At 36.2% G+C, this 20,206-nt stretch overlaps 2 protein-coding genes across 2 annotated transcripts; one reads left to right on the top strand and one right to left on the bottom strand.

The window, feature by feature from the left end:
- The first annotated feature begins 11,020 nt into the window (after positions 1-11,020).
- On the top strand, positions 11,021-16,253 carry LOC112727161 (putative disease resistance RPP13-like protein 1). Its single transcript, XM_025776807.3, has 3 exons — positions 11,021-14,887; positions 15,138-15,375; positions 15,828-16,253. The coding sequence occupies exon 1, from the start codon at positions 11,185-11,187 to the stop codon at positions 14,839-14,841; it is 3,657 nt and encodes a 1,218-aa protein (XP_025632592.2). The 5' UTR covers positions 11,021-11,184; the 3' UTR covers positions 14,842-14,887; positions 15,138-15,375; positions 15,828-16,253.
- A 259-nt stretch (positions 16,254-16,512) lies between these two features.
- On the bottom strand, positions 16,513-19,177 carry LOC112727160 (ammonium transporter 1 member 4). The gene is made up of 2 exons (XM_025776806.3): positions 18,324-19,177; positions 16,513-17,375 (listed from the first exon to the last, which is right to left on the bottom strand). Exons 1-2 carry the CDS (start codon positions 19,168-19,170, stop codon positions 16,714-16,716), a joined length of 1,509 nt encoding a protein of 502 aa, XP_025632591.1. The 5' UTR covers positions 19,171-19,177; the 3' UTR covers positions 16,513-16,713.
- Positions 19,178-20,206: the final 1,029 nt, after the last annotated feature.

Here is a 20,206-nt window from a genome sequence, read left to right as displayed (position 1 = left end):
TGGCGGAGAATTTGGTCGCCCAAATGGGTTTTATAGTTTGGTGTGTTAGAGAATCATTAGAATCAATTTAGATCAATTAGTATCGTTTATATTTATATAACATATCTGTATATTAATTATAGGATTCTATGCCTTTATTACTTTGATTCATTTAGCACCTATAAATATCCCTTGTATATTTGCACTTTTCATTAGACTAAACATACGCAAAACACTTTCTTTAGTTTGGTCTCTTATTTCTAACATGGTATCAAGAGCTTAGATTATTTTTTTTTCAGAAACAATTGATTTCTACCTCCGTTGTCTTGTTTCACCTGCAGTACTTTGTCCTCCGTTTTCGACTTCTTCCCGACGCCTTGGTTCGTCACCGCCGCCACCTTCGTCTTCTACTCGTTGCAAGCTTTCGAACGCCGCTGACCTCGCCGCCTACCGCCCCCGGACGCGCCCTCACGCGCCGCCAGAAGTCCGGTCACCGCTTCAGGTTCTCTCTCCCCAGACTCCATCTAGAACCGTTGGATCCACGCCCAGGATCAACGGTCCCAAACAGCGCCACGTGTCCTCGCCAGCGCCCACACAGATACGCCCTGCCCACGCCCGACACGACCCGGACCGACCCGCATTCTCCGACCCGCTGCCAGCTCCGTGCTTGCGTCAACGCTGACGCGTCTCCTTCCTCCTGTCGCGTGTTGCCACGTGTCTTGCTCTGCTGACGAAGCAGCTGACGTGGCTGCTGACGTGCCCGACAGTGGGACCCTCCCTAAGGTTTTTTGGTGAGCTCTTTCTGATTTTGCCATCCGTTTCCTTATTTTCTGCTCCAAAATTGCATTTTTCTCTCCTCTCCTTGATCGCTGTGACTACTATTATGGAAAAGTTAGATGTTTTTGTTGCTACAAACAGAAAGGGTAAATTCTGTCGAAACTGTAACCGTTTTGGGCACCTCTTCTCCGACTGTCCTTCTGTTGAATGTCGCACATGCCACTAGAAATGTCATATTAGCTACCATTGTTCATAACTGTTCTACCGTTACTGCAAGTTCTTGGGACATTTAATTACTGCCTGCCCTACTCGCCCACCACGTCCTGATCCACTCAACCCGTCTCCTGTCTCTCTATCTGATATTACATCTCTTCTTCAGCGTCTTCTCTCCGTTTCTGGTAATACCCCTGCTGCTTTTTTGACCCCTCCAAGTAATTTTAAATGGTACTTTGACTCGGATTGCTTTAATCACATGTCTCCGATGCGTAATATTTTCTCGTCCCTGTCTACCACTACAAATGGACCTTCTGTCAATATTGCACATGGCTCCCTCTTGCACGCAACACACAGGGGTTCTATATCCCAGTCAACTCTTAATCTTCCTGATACTTATTATATTCCCAAATTAAACTTTAATCTTATTTCTGTTGGTCAACTTGTTGATCTGGGTTTTGAAGTCACTTTTTCCGTTTCTGGTTGTCGTGTACAGGATCCTCGGATGGGACAAATCATCGGGACTGGACGTAAGGTTGGAAGGTTGTTTGAACTCGAGAATCTTCATATTCCTTATGTACCAAATCTCTGTGCTGCTTCTTCTCCCTCTACCCTTTACTTATGGCATCAACGTCTTGCCCACACCTCCTTAGGAAAACTGCGTCCTATTGTGTTTTAGGGTGTTTTAGGTCAGGTTCCAAATGAATCTTTTGATTGCATTTCTTGCCAAACTGCCAAACAACCTGCTCTATCTTTTCACAATAATTCATCTCTTGCTTGTTCTCCTTTTGATCTCATTCACTCTGATGTTTGGGGCCCCGCTCCCACTGCCTCTATGGGTGGAACTCGATACTTTGTCATTTTCATTGATGATTATTCCCGTTTTACTTGGGTTTATTTGTTGACTAATCGCCATGAGTTACCTCAGATCTATATCAACTTTGCTACTATGATTAAAACTCAGTTTTTCAAGGTCATTAAGGTTTTTCGACGTGATAATGCTATGGAATACCGTGATTCCAAACTCTTAACCTTTCTTGCGGAATAGGGTACTTTGTCTGAGTTTTCTTATCCTGGTATGTCTTAACAAAATGGTAGAGCTGAACGCAAACACCGTCATATTCTTGACTCCGTCCGTGCAATGCTCCTTTCTTCTTCGTGTCCTGAGCGTACTTGGGGTGAAGCTGTTCTTACTGCTGTTCATATTATCAATAGACTCCCTTCTTCTGTTCTTGGTAATGTTACTCCCTTTGAGCGTCTTTATCATAGCTCCCCAGATTATAGTTCTCTTCGAGTTTTCGGTTGTGTATGTTTTGTTCTTCTTCAGCCTCATGAACATAGTAAACTTGAACCTCGGGCTCGTATGTGTTGTTTCCTTGGTTATGGCACTGAACACAAGGGTTATCGTTGTTAGGATCCTCTCTCTAAACGTATTCGTATATCTCGTCATGTTGTCTTCTGGGAGCATCACATGTTTTCTCGGTTCTCATCCTTTGAGTCAATTCCTACTACTCAGTCACCTTTGTTTACTAACCCCAATGTTGATAATTTTCCCAATGATGATTCTACAGATTCTATCTCGAGTGACCCTCCACAGCCTCCTGTTCTTCCACTTTCTCCATCTCCCGATGATTCCAGACCGGACGATGATCCTGCTCCTACCATCATGCCTCCTCCTCCCGCTCATTCTTCTAGGGTAAGGAATCCTCCTCTTCATCTTCTTGATTATCATTGTTTTTCTACTATCCTTCATCAACATGAACCTAAGTCATTCAGAGAAGCCTCCACAAATCCAAATTGGCAACAAGCAATGCAGGAAGAAATACAGGCACTTGAAAAGGCACACACTTGGGATGTGGTTGATCCTCCTTCTGATCAGGAAGTTGTAGACAGTAGATGGGTATACAAGATCAAGACTCACTCTGATGGCTCTATTGACCGTTATAAGGCCCGCCTGGTTGCTCAAGGTTATACGCAAGAGTATGGTATTGATTATGAAGAGACTTTTGCTCCTGTCGCTCGTCTTACGTCTGTTAGAACTCTTCTTGCCATTGCTGCATTTAAAAAATGGTCTTTCGGTCAGATGGATGTGAAGAATGCATTTCTTAATGGGGATTTGAAAAAGAGAGTCTATATGAAACCACCTCCGGGATATCCTTGTCCTTCTAGTAAGGTTTGTCTCCTTCGCAATACACTTTATGGACTTAAGCAAGCTCCTCGTGAATGGTTTGACAAGTTCAGCACTACCATATGCAGTCTTGGTTTTACTTCTAGCCCTCATGAGAATGCCCTCTTCATTCATAAAAGCGAACGTGGAGTTGTTCTTCTACTTTTGTATGTTGATGACATGATCATTACTGGAGATGATGTTGATGGTATCTCTGATCTCAAGGCCTCACTTCACCGTACCTTTGAGATGAAAGATCTTGGTTCTCTCAGCTATTTTTTTGGTCTCGAGGTCATCGCCACCGATGATGGCATCTATCTATCTCAGGCTAAGTATGCTTCAGATCTTCTTGCTCACGCTGGGATTACAGATAGTCGCACTGAGTCTACTCCTCTTGAGCTTAATGTTCGATTTACCCCTATGGATGGCATTGTTTTGGATAATCCGACTCTCTACCGACAGTTAGTTGGGAGTCTCGTCTACTTGACTGTCACCCGACCAGACATCGCCTATCCGGTTCATGTACTTAGCCAGTTCTTGTCAGCTCCTCATACTACTCACTATGCGGCAGTTCTTCGCATTCTTTGCTACATCAAAGGCATTCTATTTCATGGCCTTTATTTTTCTGCTCATTCCTCTTTGTCTCTTTAGGCTTACTCCGATGCTGATTGGGCTGGTGATCCCACTGATCGTCGTTCTACTACTGGTTACTGTTTGTTTCTTGGCGACGCTCTCATTTCTTGGCGTGCTAAGAAGCAAACGTTCACTGCTCGCTCAAGCACAGAAGCTGAATACCGTGCCCTCGCTGATACCACTGCTGAGGTTATCTCAATTCTTTGGCTTCTCAAAGATCTGGGTGCTCCTCAATCGTCTCCTACTGATATTTTTTGTGATAATCGCAGTGCTATTCAGATTGCACATAATGATGTGTTTCATGAACGCACCAAACACATTGAAATTGATTGTCACTTTGTTCGGCAACGTATCCTTATTGATGCTGTTCGTCTCATTGCTGTTGGAATACTGGATCAGACTGCTGATATCTTCACGAAAGCTCATCACCCGACTCGTTTCCGGACTTTATTATCCAAACTCAAGCTGGTATCCTTAGCTCCCACTTGAGTTTGATGGGGGATGTTAGAGAATCATTAGAGTCAATTTAGATCAATTAGTATCGTTTATATTTATATAATATATCTGTATATTAATTATAGAATTCTATGTCTTTATTACTTTGATTCATTTAGCACCTATAAATACCCCTTGTATATTGTACTTTTCATCAGACTGAACATACACAAAACACTTTCTTTAGTTTGGTCTCTTGTTTCTAACAAGGTGGATTACGGCGCATTGGCTCAGGAAGAACCACTTGCATTTGGAGAAGGAGGAACTGCAGTTGATTCCCTCATCAATCAGGAATTTTACAATGGCAAGAACGACACATCAGACAGGTTTTTCTTAGTTTTGAAGCATACCAAATTCTTAGTTTACCAATTGATATCAACCAACAACCAGATAAATTCAATTTGAAGGATTCTAGAACTGGAGAATATGAGGTCATGAGAGCTTACCATGTTATAAGGTCCCAGCCAGCATCTGTATCCTAAAGTATCAATCAGCTTCAACACCAACATTTTCCATGGAAGATCCTTTGAAAGGTAAATCCTCCTCCGAGGGTCCTCAATTTTTGCTTGGAGCACCAACGCAGCGACTTGGCAACCTCCTTCGTCTCCTTTCTACAAGTTGAAATGCGATGAGGCACGAGCGGACAATGGCCAAAGATAGTGTGGTCTCGCAATTCTGATGGCACGGTGATGCTGGCAGCCACTTGGAGAGTACCCGTGTCTCTCTTGCCCAGAGATGTAGAAGCCTTGGCTGTTTATTTGGATTTGGAGTTGGCCCAATAAACTTGTTTTTTGGATCTGCAGTTAGAAATAGACAATATTGAGGCAAAAAAAAAAAAAATAGAATGCACTGGAAATTACTCCATCCCACAAATATTCCAATTTTGGTTTGAATTGGATTGTGTTCGAAGCATCTTTGGCTTGGTTAAATTTTGGTTTGACCAAAAAGTTTATGTTTTTTCTCTCAACCTTCCCTTGCCCTGTTTTTTTAGCCGGCCACGTCCGAGGAGGACATTCGCGTGCTCATAAACCATGGCAGCTTATACAAGAACAAGATCAGATGAACAAAAAGGTAAAGAAGGTGCAAAAAGAAAGAGGAGAGAGTGAATTTTTCTGGAGACACCTCACTTGTCCCAAGAGATGAGGATTGGATGCATGGAGACGGAGGAGAGAAAGTAGATGATGCGCAGCCCAAAAGATCCTTTACACTATGTTAGGTTTGATAGAAAATGAATAGAAAAAAAATGAATGAAAAGCGATATTTTTTTTTGTTTGTATATAAAAAAAAATAGGAAGAAAAGAAAATTTTTGTGTGATATTACAAGCAAAAAAATAAAAAAATACTATATTTTTATATTTCTAATACTATCTTTAGTTATATTATTATTAATAATTATTAATATAAATTTAATTTTAATATATTATTATAATAGAGATTTATATTTGAACATTATATATATTAGATAAATAATTTAAATTAAATATATAAAATTATAATATTTATAAAATATAATAAAATATGAATAAATAAAAATATTTATACTTTATTTTATAATAAGCGTATTAATATAATTTTATATTATTATGATTTTTTATTTTTTTTTTCCAAACAAAAAAAAAATTCTCTTTATTTTCTTTCCATCTATTTTCTATTCATCCAAACAATACAAAAATAACTCAACTTTTTCTTTCATTTTTTTTTTCTTATTTTCTTTTACAAAAATAACTCAACTTTTTCTTTCATTTTTTTCTTCTTATTTTCTTTTCTTTCATTTTCTTTCCAATATCCAAACAAAATGTTAGTGCGACGGTTCAAATTAGAAAGAACACCAGTTGTTAACGAGGAGAATGCTTTCTTGGAGTCAGGAAATGGAACTCCTGCAAACCAAAATAAAGAACTAAGATTATGAAAATTGAATCGATCATCAAATCGTTTTAGTGGTTAGTTTATTGATTTACTAATTTAATCGGTTCAATTATGATTTAGTTAGAATAACTATTTTATAATAAAATAATAAATAAAATATAAATAAACACTATTTAATTAAAATTAATAAAATTTTTAAACATAATTTTAACAAGATCTACACAATAATTAACATACTTTAACAAAAACTAACAGAATTTTTAAACTAATTTTAACAAGTTTCCACAATAATTAACAGAAAAAAAAAATACTAAATAAGCATTATTAACTCTCCAACTGCTTTGTTTTTGAGAACGATAATTCTAGAATAATCTCCTTTTCTTCTCAACAATTTTAAAGTAATCTCTAACTTATCTCACAATAAGTTATATCTGTTAGAAATTATTAAACCACATTTATTTTGTATGCAAAAACAGTTTTAAACATATCTTACACCCTAAACATGAAAAGCTTAATTGAAAGAATTCAAATCGGTGTGCAGGTCCTCGAACAACAAATCAATACAAATATTATAATGCATGTTATAAGTTATATATCTTAAATTGAGCAGCAGCAACATAGACAATGAACAAAACCGATCAACCAAGAACAAGCACTAAGTACTGATCGGACAAAAAAACAAATCAAAGAAACATTTAAAATACAGCAACAACACAACACCCATAGAAACATTTAAAACAAAACAATAAAAAAAGAAATATCTAAGAATCATCATTGTTGAAAACAATAACTTAAACATGTATGTTCAAAGAATTAAAAACTAAGCTTTACAGGAAAAAGTAAAGAACACCCAAATGAAAAAAATTTCAATCACAACTTAAACCAAAATTTATAATTCCTTCAAATTAAAGCAGTAAACAACTTGAAAAGGAAAACACCAGTAGTATAGAAAACTAAATCAAAGTTAACCAATGAACCAATAAATATTAGTATAAGACAAATTAATCTTTATCACAAAAAATGACTAATTTATTTTAAAGACTTATAAAATAATAAAAGTTTATTAAAAATCAAAATATCCAATTTAAGTGTTTTACTATTTTTAAAATTAGAATAATATTCCAATTGAGTTTCTAAAAAAATTGTAACTAGATAATTTAATTCTCAATAAATTTTAATTATTAAACCAATTTCTACTATTTTATTTTAATAGATATATCAAATTTTATATTAAATTTTAGTAAAAAATTAGATAAATTAATTTATATCGTTCTTTAATAAAAACTAATATTTTTTAAAATTTTTAAATTAGTTCTCCCATACTAACTAATAACAAAATAAAAGTGTTGGTATTTAAAATTTATCATGAACTAAACTGTCACACTACATATATTCAATTTAAATACAGTCCATATTTAAGCTAATTCTCGAATAAATTTTAGATTAGACATTATGACTACGTTTGTTTATAAAAACAAGACATTGAGACAGAAACACATAAATATAAAATCGTATTTGATAGATAAGACATGAATAGAAATATTATGTCCAGAGATATTAAATTAATGTATTTTATATCCATCTTAATAAAAAAATACAAAATACTAACAAAAGATACACTTTATTTTTTTAGGGGTAAATACGATTTTGGTCCCTAAAGTTTTGTGCCAGAATCGAAATCGTCCCTCTTGTAATTTTGGATTTAAAATCGTCCTTTACGTTTTTTTTCGTATTAAAATCGTCCTTTTTATTTTTTTTGGACAAAAATACCCTCACCACTATCAACATAATTACTTCCTCCTCCACCTCCTCCACCACCACCACCATCACCACCACCAACACCAACACCACCGCCACCGCCACAACCTCCACCAACACCACCACCAGCACCACCAGCACCACCACCAACGCCGCCGCCGTCCCCCTCCCTGCCTCCCCTCCCCCACCCCCACCCCCACCCCGCGTCCCCTCCCCCTCCCCGTTTTCCCTTCCCCGCACCCCCACTCCCACCCCACGTCACCCCCCCCCGTTTTCCCTTCCCCGCACCCCCACCCGCACCCCCACCCCGCGTCACCCCCCTGCCCGTCTTCCCTTCCCTTCCCAGCACCCCCACAAGCAGAAACAGAAAGAAGCAGAAACAGAAAGCACAAAGAAGCAACAAATCAATAAAGCCAACAAATCAACAAATTCAACACAAAACCAAATCAACAAATTCAAGCACAAAGAAGCAGATGCAGAAGGTGAATGGCGGCGGCGGCTGGGTGGTTCCTTTCCCCCACCCCAACGCGGTGGCAGGAGCATGCATGAACGGCGACGTCTTCCTCTGGTCGTGGTTCTGGCGGCGGCTCGTGGGCGGACCGGCGATGGTGGCGCGGCGTTTCCTTTCTCCCCCCACCCCAACGCGTTTCCTTTCTCCCCTCCTCCCACCCCCAACGCGTTTCCTTTCTCCCCCTCCCCCAAAACGTGTTTTTTTATTTTTTTTTAATTTTATTTTTTTATTAAAATAGGGGTAGTTTAGGAATTAAATTAAAAATTTTATTAAAAATGACGATTTTAATACAAAAAAAACGTTAATGACGATTTTAATTCGAAAATTACAAGAGGGACGATTTCGATTCTGGACCAAAACGTTAGAGACCAAAATCGTACTTATCCCTTTTTTTATTATTCTTATTAATTTTTTATAATTATATTTTTTATTATTATATTTTTATTTTTAAATTTTTTAAATGAAAAAAAATAAAAATAAATTAAATTTATATAATTTATTTTAATTTATTACCAAATTTTTTGTGTTTTGTTATCAACTTATTGTAATAAAAAACAAAAGCAACCTAGAATACTAAAATGCCACTGCCGTTTAGGGGTGGCAATGGGTAGGGTAGGGTAGGGTTTGAAGCTAACCCTAACCCTATCCGGGAGTTGAGATTTTTATATAAACTCAACCCTACCCTACTCGCGGGTTGAGAATATCCAATCCTAACCCTATCCATTTTCAACCCGCGGGTACCCGACTTTACCCGCGAGTTACAAAAAAGATGTAAAATTATTATATAACTTCATGATAATTTAAAATAGAACTGACTTTTATATAAAAAAAAATATTAAATTATCAATTAATGATCTTCTTTTAGTGGCTAAGGATCTTTTACATTTAGTGAGATGTATTTGGTTCAATATTCACTTGAAACATACTTTTATATAAATATATAATATATACATATATAGGGTGCGGGTTGGTCGGGTAGGGTTGTGACTCAACCCGTACCCTACCTAACCCGCACGAGAATCCAACCCGCTGCGGATCGAGTTGACAACCCTACCCGATCGAATGGGGTCGGGTTGAATACCCACAGATAGAGTACATATTGCCACCCTTACTGCCGTTGCAAGCGCCACGCTGCTGCTTCTGCGTTGCTTACCCTCTTTGCCCCTACTGTAAGTTTTCTCATTGCTTCTCTAAACTTTTCCCTTGTTATTTGCTCTCAATTTGTTGCTAATTAGTTGAATTCCGAAGTTAATTGAGGTTCTAAATTTTAGGGTGCGAAAAAATTGTAAACTTGTTTTGCCGTCTGTTGGGTTTAGCACTGTGAAGATTCTAAGATAATCACAAAATTAGTTTCTACTCGTGGTTATTATGCCGAGTAAAATCATGAACCGCATTGTAATTGGCATTGTAGTAACACCACAACCGAATTAGTAGTCCTAACAAATCACAAGTCATAACCATTCATATATTTTATAACTCTGTTTAGTCAATGTATCGTGTCTCACACTTCTAATATTTCCAAGATATTATTTCTGTTTAGTGAATTAAGAAGCAACAAACCTGCTGATTGAACCATTATGTGATCAATAAAATTCTCATCAATATTTTTCACAGAATAGTGACATAAGAAGGAATAATAATAATAAAAGAATGTGAAAATGAGAAATGAAAACAAATAGTCCAACTTTAGATACAGCAAAAAGCAAAGGAAAAAAAAAATGATATTTGGACCAAAATGCTGATGTTACATATTATGTGCTTGTTTGGGTGCGGTGATAGAAAAAGATATTTTTTCAATAAATTTTTTTTAGTGTGTTTAGTAAATTTTTAGTAGTAAAAGTAAAAATATTAAAAAAATCATTTTTTAGAAGCTACAATTTACATTTTTTTAAAATGATCTTTTTTCAAAAAAAAAAAGATGTTTTCACATAATAAATAAACAAAAAATAATTTTAACTGATAGATAAAAAGATCTTTTTGTATGAGATATCCAAATATAAGATTACTTTTACTTTTTTAAAAAATATTTTTTAAAAAAATAACTCAAAAAATATTTTTTTTTTAGAAATTCACCAAAACAAGCCATATAAAATTATAAATTGTCAAAGATCATTCTATCATTTTTTTAAATATCTGTTTAATATATTATAAAATAGGTCTTTTCAATGCTTTTATACTCAAATAAATTATGTGACAATGCCATCTTTTCACATTGTAAATCTGTTCTCATTCGATATAAGCACAGCCAATTGGGGTTTGCAAAACCAAAAATCATGTCAAACCGCATTTCTTTTCACATGTGTTCATAGATTAACATATTTCTCAGCATCTATTGATCCTTCAAACAAAATATATCATCTACCAACTAGAGAGTACCGTGGAGTATATAATATAGAAACTTATTATTGATAATACCAAAAAACAAATATTAAGTCACCAAAAAGAAAAGTTAAAGATTTCCACTTGCTAGAGAGTATCAATCTCAAGAAGCATTGACTAAATACATGGACATGTGAAGGGAATTATTAATGGTTGGCATGTCCACATAGTAAGCCACGTGAAAGTAGCACATGAAGTCAATTTCATTCGGAAGAAACTACCCTCTATTATTTATCTACACAAATAATATAATACTTAGCAAAAAAACATATCATATTTAGTGCAAAGCAAACCGCAAACAGTTTCTCTTGTGCTTGAGAAAAAAATCAAACATCTGTTTACATTGCAATCTAGCTGCAACCACTCTTCTTTTCTTTTTGCTTGTTGTAATCTCTTGTCCTGAATCATGGTTGCGAAATTTGAGGGTAGAGCTTATCTCGCTTCCTTTGTTGATGCTGTTTTGAACAAGCTATCTTCTGTCAACTCAACCCCAATAGCAAGGAAGCTAGCTGACCAGAAGTTGCTTCAAAAGTTGAAGGCATGTCTCCGTGCCGTTCGACCTGTGCTTGATGATGCTGAGCAGAAGCAGATCAAAGACCAAGAAGTGAAGAAGTGGCTTGTTGATCTCCAAGATTCTCTCTATATGGCTGATGACTTGCTTGATGAACTCTGTACTAAAGCTGCCACTGCCACTCCCATTCAAAGGGATCCAGGTAACTCTTCTTCCTGGTCTCACTATGTTGATTCAATCGTGGAATACTGTGATGTTGATGAAATGGGGGTAGTAAATAGCACGCAAGACATAGTTGATAAACTGGAGTCTATTGTTGAAGAGAAAGATGATCTTGGTCTAAAAGAAGAGATTGCCAAAGATCTGGAGGACATGTCATGGAGAATTCAATCATCTCTAGTTGAAAGTTCTGAGATATTTGGAAGGGATAATGACAAAGAAGCCATCATAGAATTGTTGTTAGATGATACCTGTGATGCTAACATATCTGTGATTCCCATTGTGGGAATGGGCGGAGTTGGAAAAACTACCTTGGCTCAGTTGGTTTACAATGATGTCAGAGTGGAGAGGAAATTCGACATTAGAGCATGGGTGTGTGTTTCTGACCAATTTGACATTGCCAAGGTTACAAAGACCTTAATAAAAGCAGCAGGAGCTAGTTCTTGTAACGAGGATGATTTGAGTTTACTTCAAACTGGTTTGAAGGACAAGTTAATGGGGAAGAAATTCTTAATTGTTTTGGATGATGTGTGGATTGATAATTCCAGAAACTGGAAAAGTCTTCAAAAACCTTTTCAATATGGGAAAAAGGGAAGCAAGGTTATTGTAACAACTCGAAATGATAATGTTGCCGATGTAGTGAAAACTATTTCAGCATACAAGCTTGGTTTATTGTCAGAGAAAGATTGTTGGTCACTTTTTGTGAAACGTGTATTTCTTTCTACTGCATCGAAGGAGTATTCAACTCTAGAATCGGTTGGTCGAGAACTTGTCAAAAAGTGCAAAGGGCTACCTTTGGCGGTAGAGGCCCTTGGTTCCTTATTACGTACAATAAACTATGATGAAAGGGATTGGGATAGTGTATTGAAAAGTGAACTATGGGAAGTTTTTGAAGATCAGAATGATGAGATTATTCCTGCCCTAAAAATTAGCTATCATTACCTTCCTTCAAATCTAAAGCGATGCTTTGTTTATTGTTCTTTGTTTCCAAAGGATTTTGAATTTGATAAAGATGAGCTGGTCTTGCTATGGATGGCAGAAGAACTTTTACATCCAAAAGGAAAAAAGACTCTGGAAGAAACTGGTTGTGAATATTTCGATCAATTGGTTGCGAGATCCTTTTTTCAGTCCTCTAGCACTGATGACAGCTTCTATGTGATTCATGATATCATGCATGATTTGGCAACAATTTATGCTGGAGGATTCTATTTTAGAGCTGAAAAACATGAAGAAAACATCGGGATCAGCAATAAAACTCGTCATTTATTGCATAACTCAAGAGGAAACTATCCCTTCTCGCAACTCGTGGAAGCTTGTGGTAGAGTAAAAGATGTGAGGACATTTCTTGAAATAAATTTGGGTCTAAAGGATCCGTTCAATATGGAAAATGCTCCTCATGTCTTTGTATCAGAGTTGAAGTGCTTAAGAGTTTTGTCATTTAATACCTTTCCTCTTTATTCATTACCCGATTCAATAGGTGAATTGATTTATCTGCGTTATCTGGATCTCTCGAATACACCTATAGAGACATTGCCTGAGGAATTGTGTAATCTGTACAATCTACAGACATTGAAGTTGAATGATTGTCATTTGCTAATGGAGCTACCCAAGAATATGCAAAATCTTGTAAATTTACGTCATCTTGATATTGAAGGAGCTGGTCTTAAAGAGATGCCCAAAGGAATAAGCAAAATGAAGGATTTGCAGTTTTTAAGTGACTACATCGTCGGCAAGCATGCAGAGAATAATGGAATTAAAGAATTGGGAGCTCTCACAAATATTCAGGAGTCGCTTCGCATTTGCCAACTAGAGAATGTCATTGATGGTGATCAAGCTTCGGAGGCAAGAATTGCCGAGAAGAAGAAGATTAGGCATCTATATTTGACTTGGTCATCAAACAATCATATGGCTGATTCTCAAGATATACTCAACAATTTAAGGCCTCACACAAACCTGAGAGAGCTATCAATCGATGACTACAAGGGTCAAACATTTCCAAATTGGCTAGGACATTCTTCCTACAGAAACATGACCGAAATCTACTTGGATGGCTGCAGCAATTGTCTTGAGCTTCCTTCACTTGGACAGCTACCCTCTTTGAAGCACTTGTTTCTCAGCGAGTTTTTCAAGTTAACGCGCATCGGTGCCGAGTTTTACAAAGATGATGAATCTTCTTCTTCTTGTGGGGCGCCCTTTCCAATGCTTGAAACTCTCAGTTTTTATAACATGTATCATTGGGAGGAGTGGCTTTCAGTTTCATCTGAGTTTGAGTTGGATGCTTTTCCTCGGCTTAGGGTGCTATCAATGCGATACTGTCCTAAGTTAAGGGGAGATTTGCCCATCCAACTACCTGCTCTGGAAAGCCTTTGCATTCGTCAATGTGACCAACTTGCTTTCACTCTTCCAAGAGCAGATGCAATGCTAGAGTTATCTGTTGAAGGAACCCAACGAGTAGAGGCGGTGTTTGAGGCCATTGGACGCAACCAACTAAACTGTCTACAATCTTTAAGCATCTCAAGATGTCGTTCGTCCATATCATTTCCCGGAGCATGTTTGCCCTCTGCATTGCAAAACTTGGACATTCATGGTTGTCCGTATCTAGAGTTCCCAATGCCGCCACAACAGCAGCAGCACGAGTCGTTGCAGTCATTATCAATATCCAGCAGTTGTTGTTCTCTCGTGTCCTTCTCATTCACAAGCTTTCCAAATTTAACTAAAATTACAATTTCATCCTGTAAAAATATGAGGTCTATTGAGACATCAGATCCTACTGCTGCTTCATCTTCAAGTCTCTGCTCTTTACACATCGACAACTGCCCTAGTTTTGAGTCTTTCCAGATGGTTGCACCCCAACTAGAATATCTCTTCCTAAGAGATTGCCCAGAAATTGAATCGTTCTTCGAAGGGGGTTTGCCACCTAACCTGAGAGAGCTTCAAATCCAGAGTTGCAAGAAGCTGGTGACATACCTAGCATCCATGGACTTGTGTGATCACTGTCTTACACATCTTGACATTGAACATCCTTATGATAACATCAATATCTTTCCCATGGACGGTTGCCTGCCGCCCTCCCTTGAGAGACTCCATCTGCGAAGCTTTCCAACTCTAGAAATCTTGGACTGCAAGGGACTTGACAATCTCCAGAAGCTATTGATAGATCGTTGTCCCAACCTCCAGGATGTTGCGGGGAAAAGCTTTCCTTCCTCTCTGTCAATGCTCGCCTTCAGTCGAGGTTCTTTGCTGCGGAGACGGTGGCAGAAGAAGGACCCGTTAATTTTGTCCAAAATGTCCCACGTCCGCAACATCAATGTTGATGGATATTGGATTTCATGACTCAGGAAGAGTATGCTTGCTTTTTCTGTCCAACATCTTCCAACAGGTAATGTCTTTCATTCTCTCCTAAACTTATTGCATGTTATCTAAATATATTTTCTGGTTCTATAATTTGTAATTTTTAATGCTTGTGCATGTCACTAAATTGTGATGATTAGTTTAGACACTCAGACTTTGTTGATAAAATGAGGGGTTATTTGTTACCTTAATGAAGTGACACTATACCTATTACATGAGTTATTTGTTGATGTTATGTTACTCTTGGATTTCATGGAACTGTCGTTATATTCAACCAGAGTAAACTGAATTTCCCAGTTCAACCATGGGCTTGATCTATAGCTGAACTTACAAATGGAGCGTCAAAGTGGACTATTGTAGGTATGTTCTTTGGATGAAGTAGGAAACGAAGAGGCAGAGTAATTTGGATAAACAAGGAGAAGAATGCCTAAGGATTCTAAGACACATGTTGACTGCAAAATTGGAAATGCAGCTTGTTCTTGAGGTGGTTCAAGCTCCATGATAAATCCGAATTAGGTACAATCTACTGTGACTTCTCCCATAGAAGTGGTTAAACCTAAAGTCAATAGCAAAAGAAAGATAATTCTATTAGATTGGTTTGAATTAATCTTTCTTCACTCACTATTTGTGGTTTAAATTTGTGTTCTTGGCTTTATATGTATATACCTAGTATATCATTTGGAAACAGTAATGTCAATATGAAGAAAGACTTGTTGTTGTTTGAATTTTCTATCAAATATAGCAACTAAGATTTCAGTTTAACAAGGATTTCATTTTCTTGTCTATTGAGTTTGAATTCAAATGTGGCTTATTCACTGTTTACAGTGGCTTCTTTTTTTCCACTTTGTTTCATCCTAGTACCTAGGATTTTGTAAGCAAAGTCAAGCAATAATTACAGTTATATATCTGATATTTTGTTGATCATAACAAACATTATTATATTAATGTTTTCATTCTAAATGTTGAAGGAAAATGACAAATTGAGAGCAAAGGAAAATCTGGGAAAGTTGTTCAAATATGGTTAATGCCGGAAGAAAGTAATGAGGGAAAAGGATACACAAAGGAAATAAGGCAGTTACATATTACCAAAGGCAAATGGGACTGCAGCACATGCAAGCAGCCAAAAGCATTTTCTGAACACTTTACAACATAAAAGGAAACCTATATTGCAGAAGATTCCAGATGCTTGTTTAGTATTGATTGGAAATTCTTGTCATGTTAGGCCAAACTCAAAGTAACTGATTTTGTGGGATAGGGCGTGACGGATTGCATTTGGCATAAAGCAAAGGCCTATGAAGGAAGCATGATGCTTCATCCAGTAGAATTGTACACTGATATTAATTTTGTGACCATGTCCATATAAATTTGATTAGCGAATCTTAACGTTGCACCAACCCATTGCATATATTTTTTCACCATCACAACTCAAGCTTGTGTGTTTTATATGCTTGCCAACAAATTCTCAGCTTTTTCAAAAATATATCTGCTATATTTAGTCATTTTTATCAAAATAATACTATCTTTTGAATTTTTTTGGTTATTTTTATCTTTTATGATTGTTTTTATTTGTGTCTAAATCTTTCTTATCCATATTCGGTAATTTGCTCATTATAAGAGTCACATTAATAAATATACATATATCTCGTTGCAAAATTGGTAAATACGCTACAAATTATTTATTTAAAAAAATCCTCTTAAACATGAACACTATAACGGAACAAAAACACTGAAACTTAGAATCCATCAAGTTAACAACTAAAAGGAAACACAACTGTTTACCAAGATACCAATAACAAGTAACTAACGAAAACAAAATACCAAAAAAAGAAAATGTACCTAACAAAAACACATCATCTAAGGATCTATCCTTGTTCCTTCAATCGAACGTTTCTGTAGAAGCTCAAGTTCACCATGATGATACTCATAAGCCATTCCACCATGGCTAGTTAAGTCCAAACCTTCCATCTCCTCTTCAGATGATATCCTCAAAAGCTTCAACTTGTGCAAAACAAAGAACAACGCTCCCATTGTAACACTAACCCAACCAACAATAACCAAAATCTGAACAACATGTGCAGCCAAAAGCCTTCCACCTCCTCCCATCAACAAACCATAAGGCCTATCAATTGGCCCTCCAAAGACCTCATTCAAATACTCCTTTTTCGCGAACAACGCAGTGAAAATGATCCCCCAGACGCCGCATCCACCGTGGAGTTGGAAGGCTTCCAAGGGATCATCATACTTGAATTTCTCAGCTAGAATGTTGCATCCAATCAACACCCAAGCCGCGAAGAATCCGCATATGACTGCGGCCCAAGGGTCTACTACAGAGCAGCCGGCAGTGATGGCGGCGAATCCGCCAAGCAAGCCATTGCAAACGTCTGTGACAATCCAGTGACCAGTTTGCAAACGTCTGCCAAAAAGAGTTGTCAATGCTGCTGAGCAACCTGCAAGTGTTGTTGTCACAGCAGTCCTACCAATTGCACTCCATTGTCCATAGAAAGAACCACTTTTACCTATGTTCCAACATTATACAAATCCAAGTGTTAAATGCTTACTATATGTGAATATGAAATTTTTTTGGGATATCAAAGGTTGGAAGAGTTCAAATCTTGAACTCAGATAAACGCGGATTCAGTGAGAAATTAACTGGCGGTTGAATGCCACGTGTTTGATAAAAAACTTTTAAGAGAATAAGTTTATAGGCCTTTTAAATATGCATCAATTACTCCCTACATATCATGTTAGTCCTCTCCTTTTATACTAGTGTCTAATTTAATGACTAATTTTTTATGTATGCAATAAACATAACAATTAATCGATAATTTATAGCATTAATCAAATAATAATACATTTTTTTAAAACCAAATTTAATGAAAACATAAGAGTGTCCGCAAGAAAAAAAATTGAATTTAAATTTCAACTGATTATAAAAAAATAGGGTATTATCAAACTGATTTTATTTTGAATTTAAATTTAATCAAATCAAATCACAAAAGATTTTATTGAGAAAATACCCACTTTGTCCCTGAAGTTATATTCGAGATTCAATTTAGTTATTTAAGTTTCAATTGCCTCAATTTAGTTTCTAAATTTTTTAAACTTTAATCACGTTAATCCTTGTGGTGATTTCGGTCACAGAGTCAATTAAAAAGGTTAGAAACTAAATCGAGACAATTAAAATTTCAAAGATTAAATTAAGGTTCGAGTGTAATTTTAAGGACCAAATTGAATATTTTTTCGATTTTATTTCCAAAACATTAGTTACAAGAAAAAAAGGGTTAAATAAAAAATAAAAAATTCAATCCAGCTACATGAACATAAACATTTGATGTACACTAAAAACATTAAAAATGAATGAAGTTATACATGTATTTATATATAAATATAAAATTATTAATTTTAATAAATAGATAGTATTTTTTAATGACATTAAAGCATTTTTGTGAATCATAGACACTCACCATAAGCCTTGGAGATGATGAGAAACGAGCCAGGGTTAAATCCGTACCAACCAAACCACAACAAGAACGTTCCCAAAACAACCAAAGTACCACTATGTCCCTTCATAGCCACAGCTTTTCCCTCATGATTAAACCTTCCAATCCTTGGTCCTTCAATAAAGGCACCCCAAAATCCAGCAACAGCACCAACCAAGTGAACAACACCTGATCCAGCAAAATCAATGACTCCCGAACCAAACAGTAGTGTTCCTGGATCAGCCCTTGCAGGGCTTCCCCAACCGTCGGACGACCAAAACCAATGCGAAACGACCGGGTAAACTAGCCCCGTCAAGAACGAAGAGTATATCAAATAGGAAACGAATTGCGTCCTCTCAGCTATGGATCCACTTGTTATGCCGGCAGCGGCGATGGCGAAAGCCCATTGGAAAAGAAAGTTTGCATAGTCGAAGGACAAGGACTCGGACGGGAACTGCGTTAGGCCAAAGAAATGTTCGCCTATGAAACCGTTGGACGAGGAGCCAAAGGCAAAGGCAAAGCCAAAAAGATAGTAGAAGATGCCGCCGGTGGCGGCGTCAAGGACATTAGTAAGCATTATGTTCATGGTGTTCTTGGCGCGAACCGATCCGGCACACAGCATGGCGAAGCCAAGCTGCATGGCAAAGACAAGGTATGAAGAGAAGAGAAGGTATGTGTTGTCCACTGCATGGTTTGTGTCAAGAAAGTTGTTAGAGATAGCATCAAATCTTCCACATATGTATTTGGCAGTTTCTGTTGCTATGGAAGTGTTGCCTCCATTGTTGATAAGAAGTGATTGAAGCTCAGCAACGGAACAAGTGAGAGTAGCCATTGCTAGCTAACTATTGTTAAGTGGTGAAGAATAATAGTTTGGCCTTTAATACTTTATAAGGAAAACGATGGTGGATCTGTTAAAAGAGAGTCTGTATTTGTTTTTCAAAAAATATTTATTTATTTTATTTTTTTAAAAATAATTTTTTAATAAACCAAAACTATTTTAAATTTGAATAGATTTTTTTATAAATATTTTAAAATATAAAAACGTTTGTTTTTTCTGCTATTTTTAAAAGTAAGATATTGTTAGTCTTTTAAAAAAATATATTTATTTTTTAATAAAAATATTTTTTTAAAGATGTATTTAAATATATTTAAATTTTAATAAAAATATTTTTTTTAATAAAAAATAGTAAAACAAATTTTGATTTGTTTGTTTCAGTCTTTTGGTTTAAACTTCTAGATAAGTATAAATGTAATAATGGATGAATATTAGCTACCAAAAAAAGAATGCATGAATATTATTTTCAGAGTATAATTTAATGCAGAGGATATGATAAACATATTAGTTCCTAGTTACCAATTTTATACATAAATTATTTATTTATTTATTTATTATTATTATTATTATTATTATTATTATTATTATTATTATTATTATTATTATTATTAAAGTAAATTATGTCTTTTTTCTAAACATTTTTAAAAAATTTTAAAACTAAAAGTATTGAGAACTAATATTATTTGTGTACAATGGATTAAAAAAAAGATAAAATTACAAAAAAATTAGATCATTATTTAATTATTTAATTTCAAATTTTAAAATTTAAAAAATTAGAATTAGTATTTAAACTCATTTTTATGTATGGTTGTTTCTAATATTACCATAATCTCTAATACACGTTCAAAATCCATCGTCATCTTTTCTGGTCCTCACCTCGCGTCACTAAATTCCTCGCCGGCCATACCGACCGCCACATCCTCCCACCGACACCATCTTCACCTCCGCCGATCAGCCCAACGTGTAGGCGGCTGAACTATAACTCTTTTGATGGGGAAAGAGCAATAAAGACGGCTTTGGTTGAGGAAGATCG

This window comes from Arachis hypogaea, chromosome 12, assembly GCF_003086295.3.
Source record: "Arachis hypogaea cultivar Tifrunner chromosome 12, arahy.Tifrunner.gnm2.J5K5, whole genome shotgun sequence".
Taxonomy (NCBI): domain Eukaryota; kingdom Viridiplantae; phylum Streptophyta; class Magnoliopsida; order Fabales; family Fabaceae; genus Arachis; species Arachis hypogaea.
This window is presented reverse-complemented; position numbering and strand designations above follow the sequence as displayed.

What these genes read in the sequence shown, in the direction of transcription:
- LOC112727161 (XM_025776807.3), top strand. Translation starts at nt 11,185, where the DNA reads ATGGTTGCGAAATTTGAGGGTAGAGCTTATCTCGCTTCCTTTGTTGAT.
- LOC112727160 (XM_025776806.3), bottom strand. Translation starts at nt 19,170, where the DNA reads ATGGCTACTCTCACTTGTTCCGTTGCTGAGCTTCAATCACTTCTTATC. An exon ending in CATCATCTCCAAGGCTTATG is followed by an intron (nt 17,376 to 18,323) that starts GTGAGTGTCTAT and finishes GTTGGAACATAG; the next exon opens with GTAAAAGTGGTTCTTTCTAT.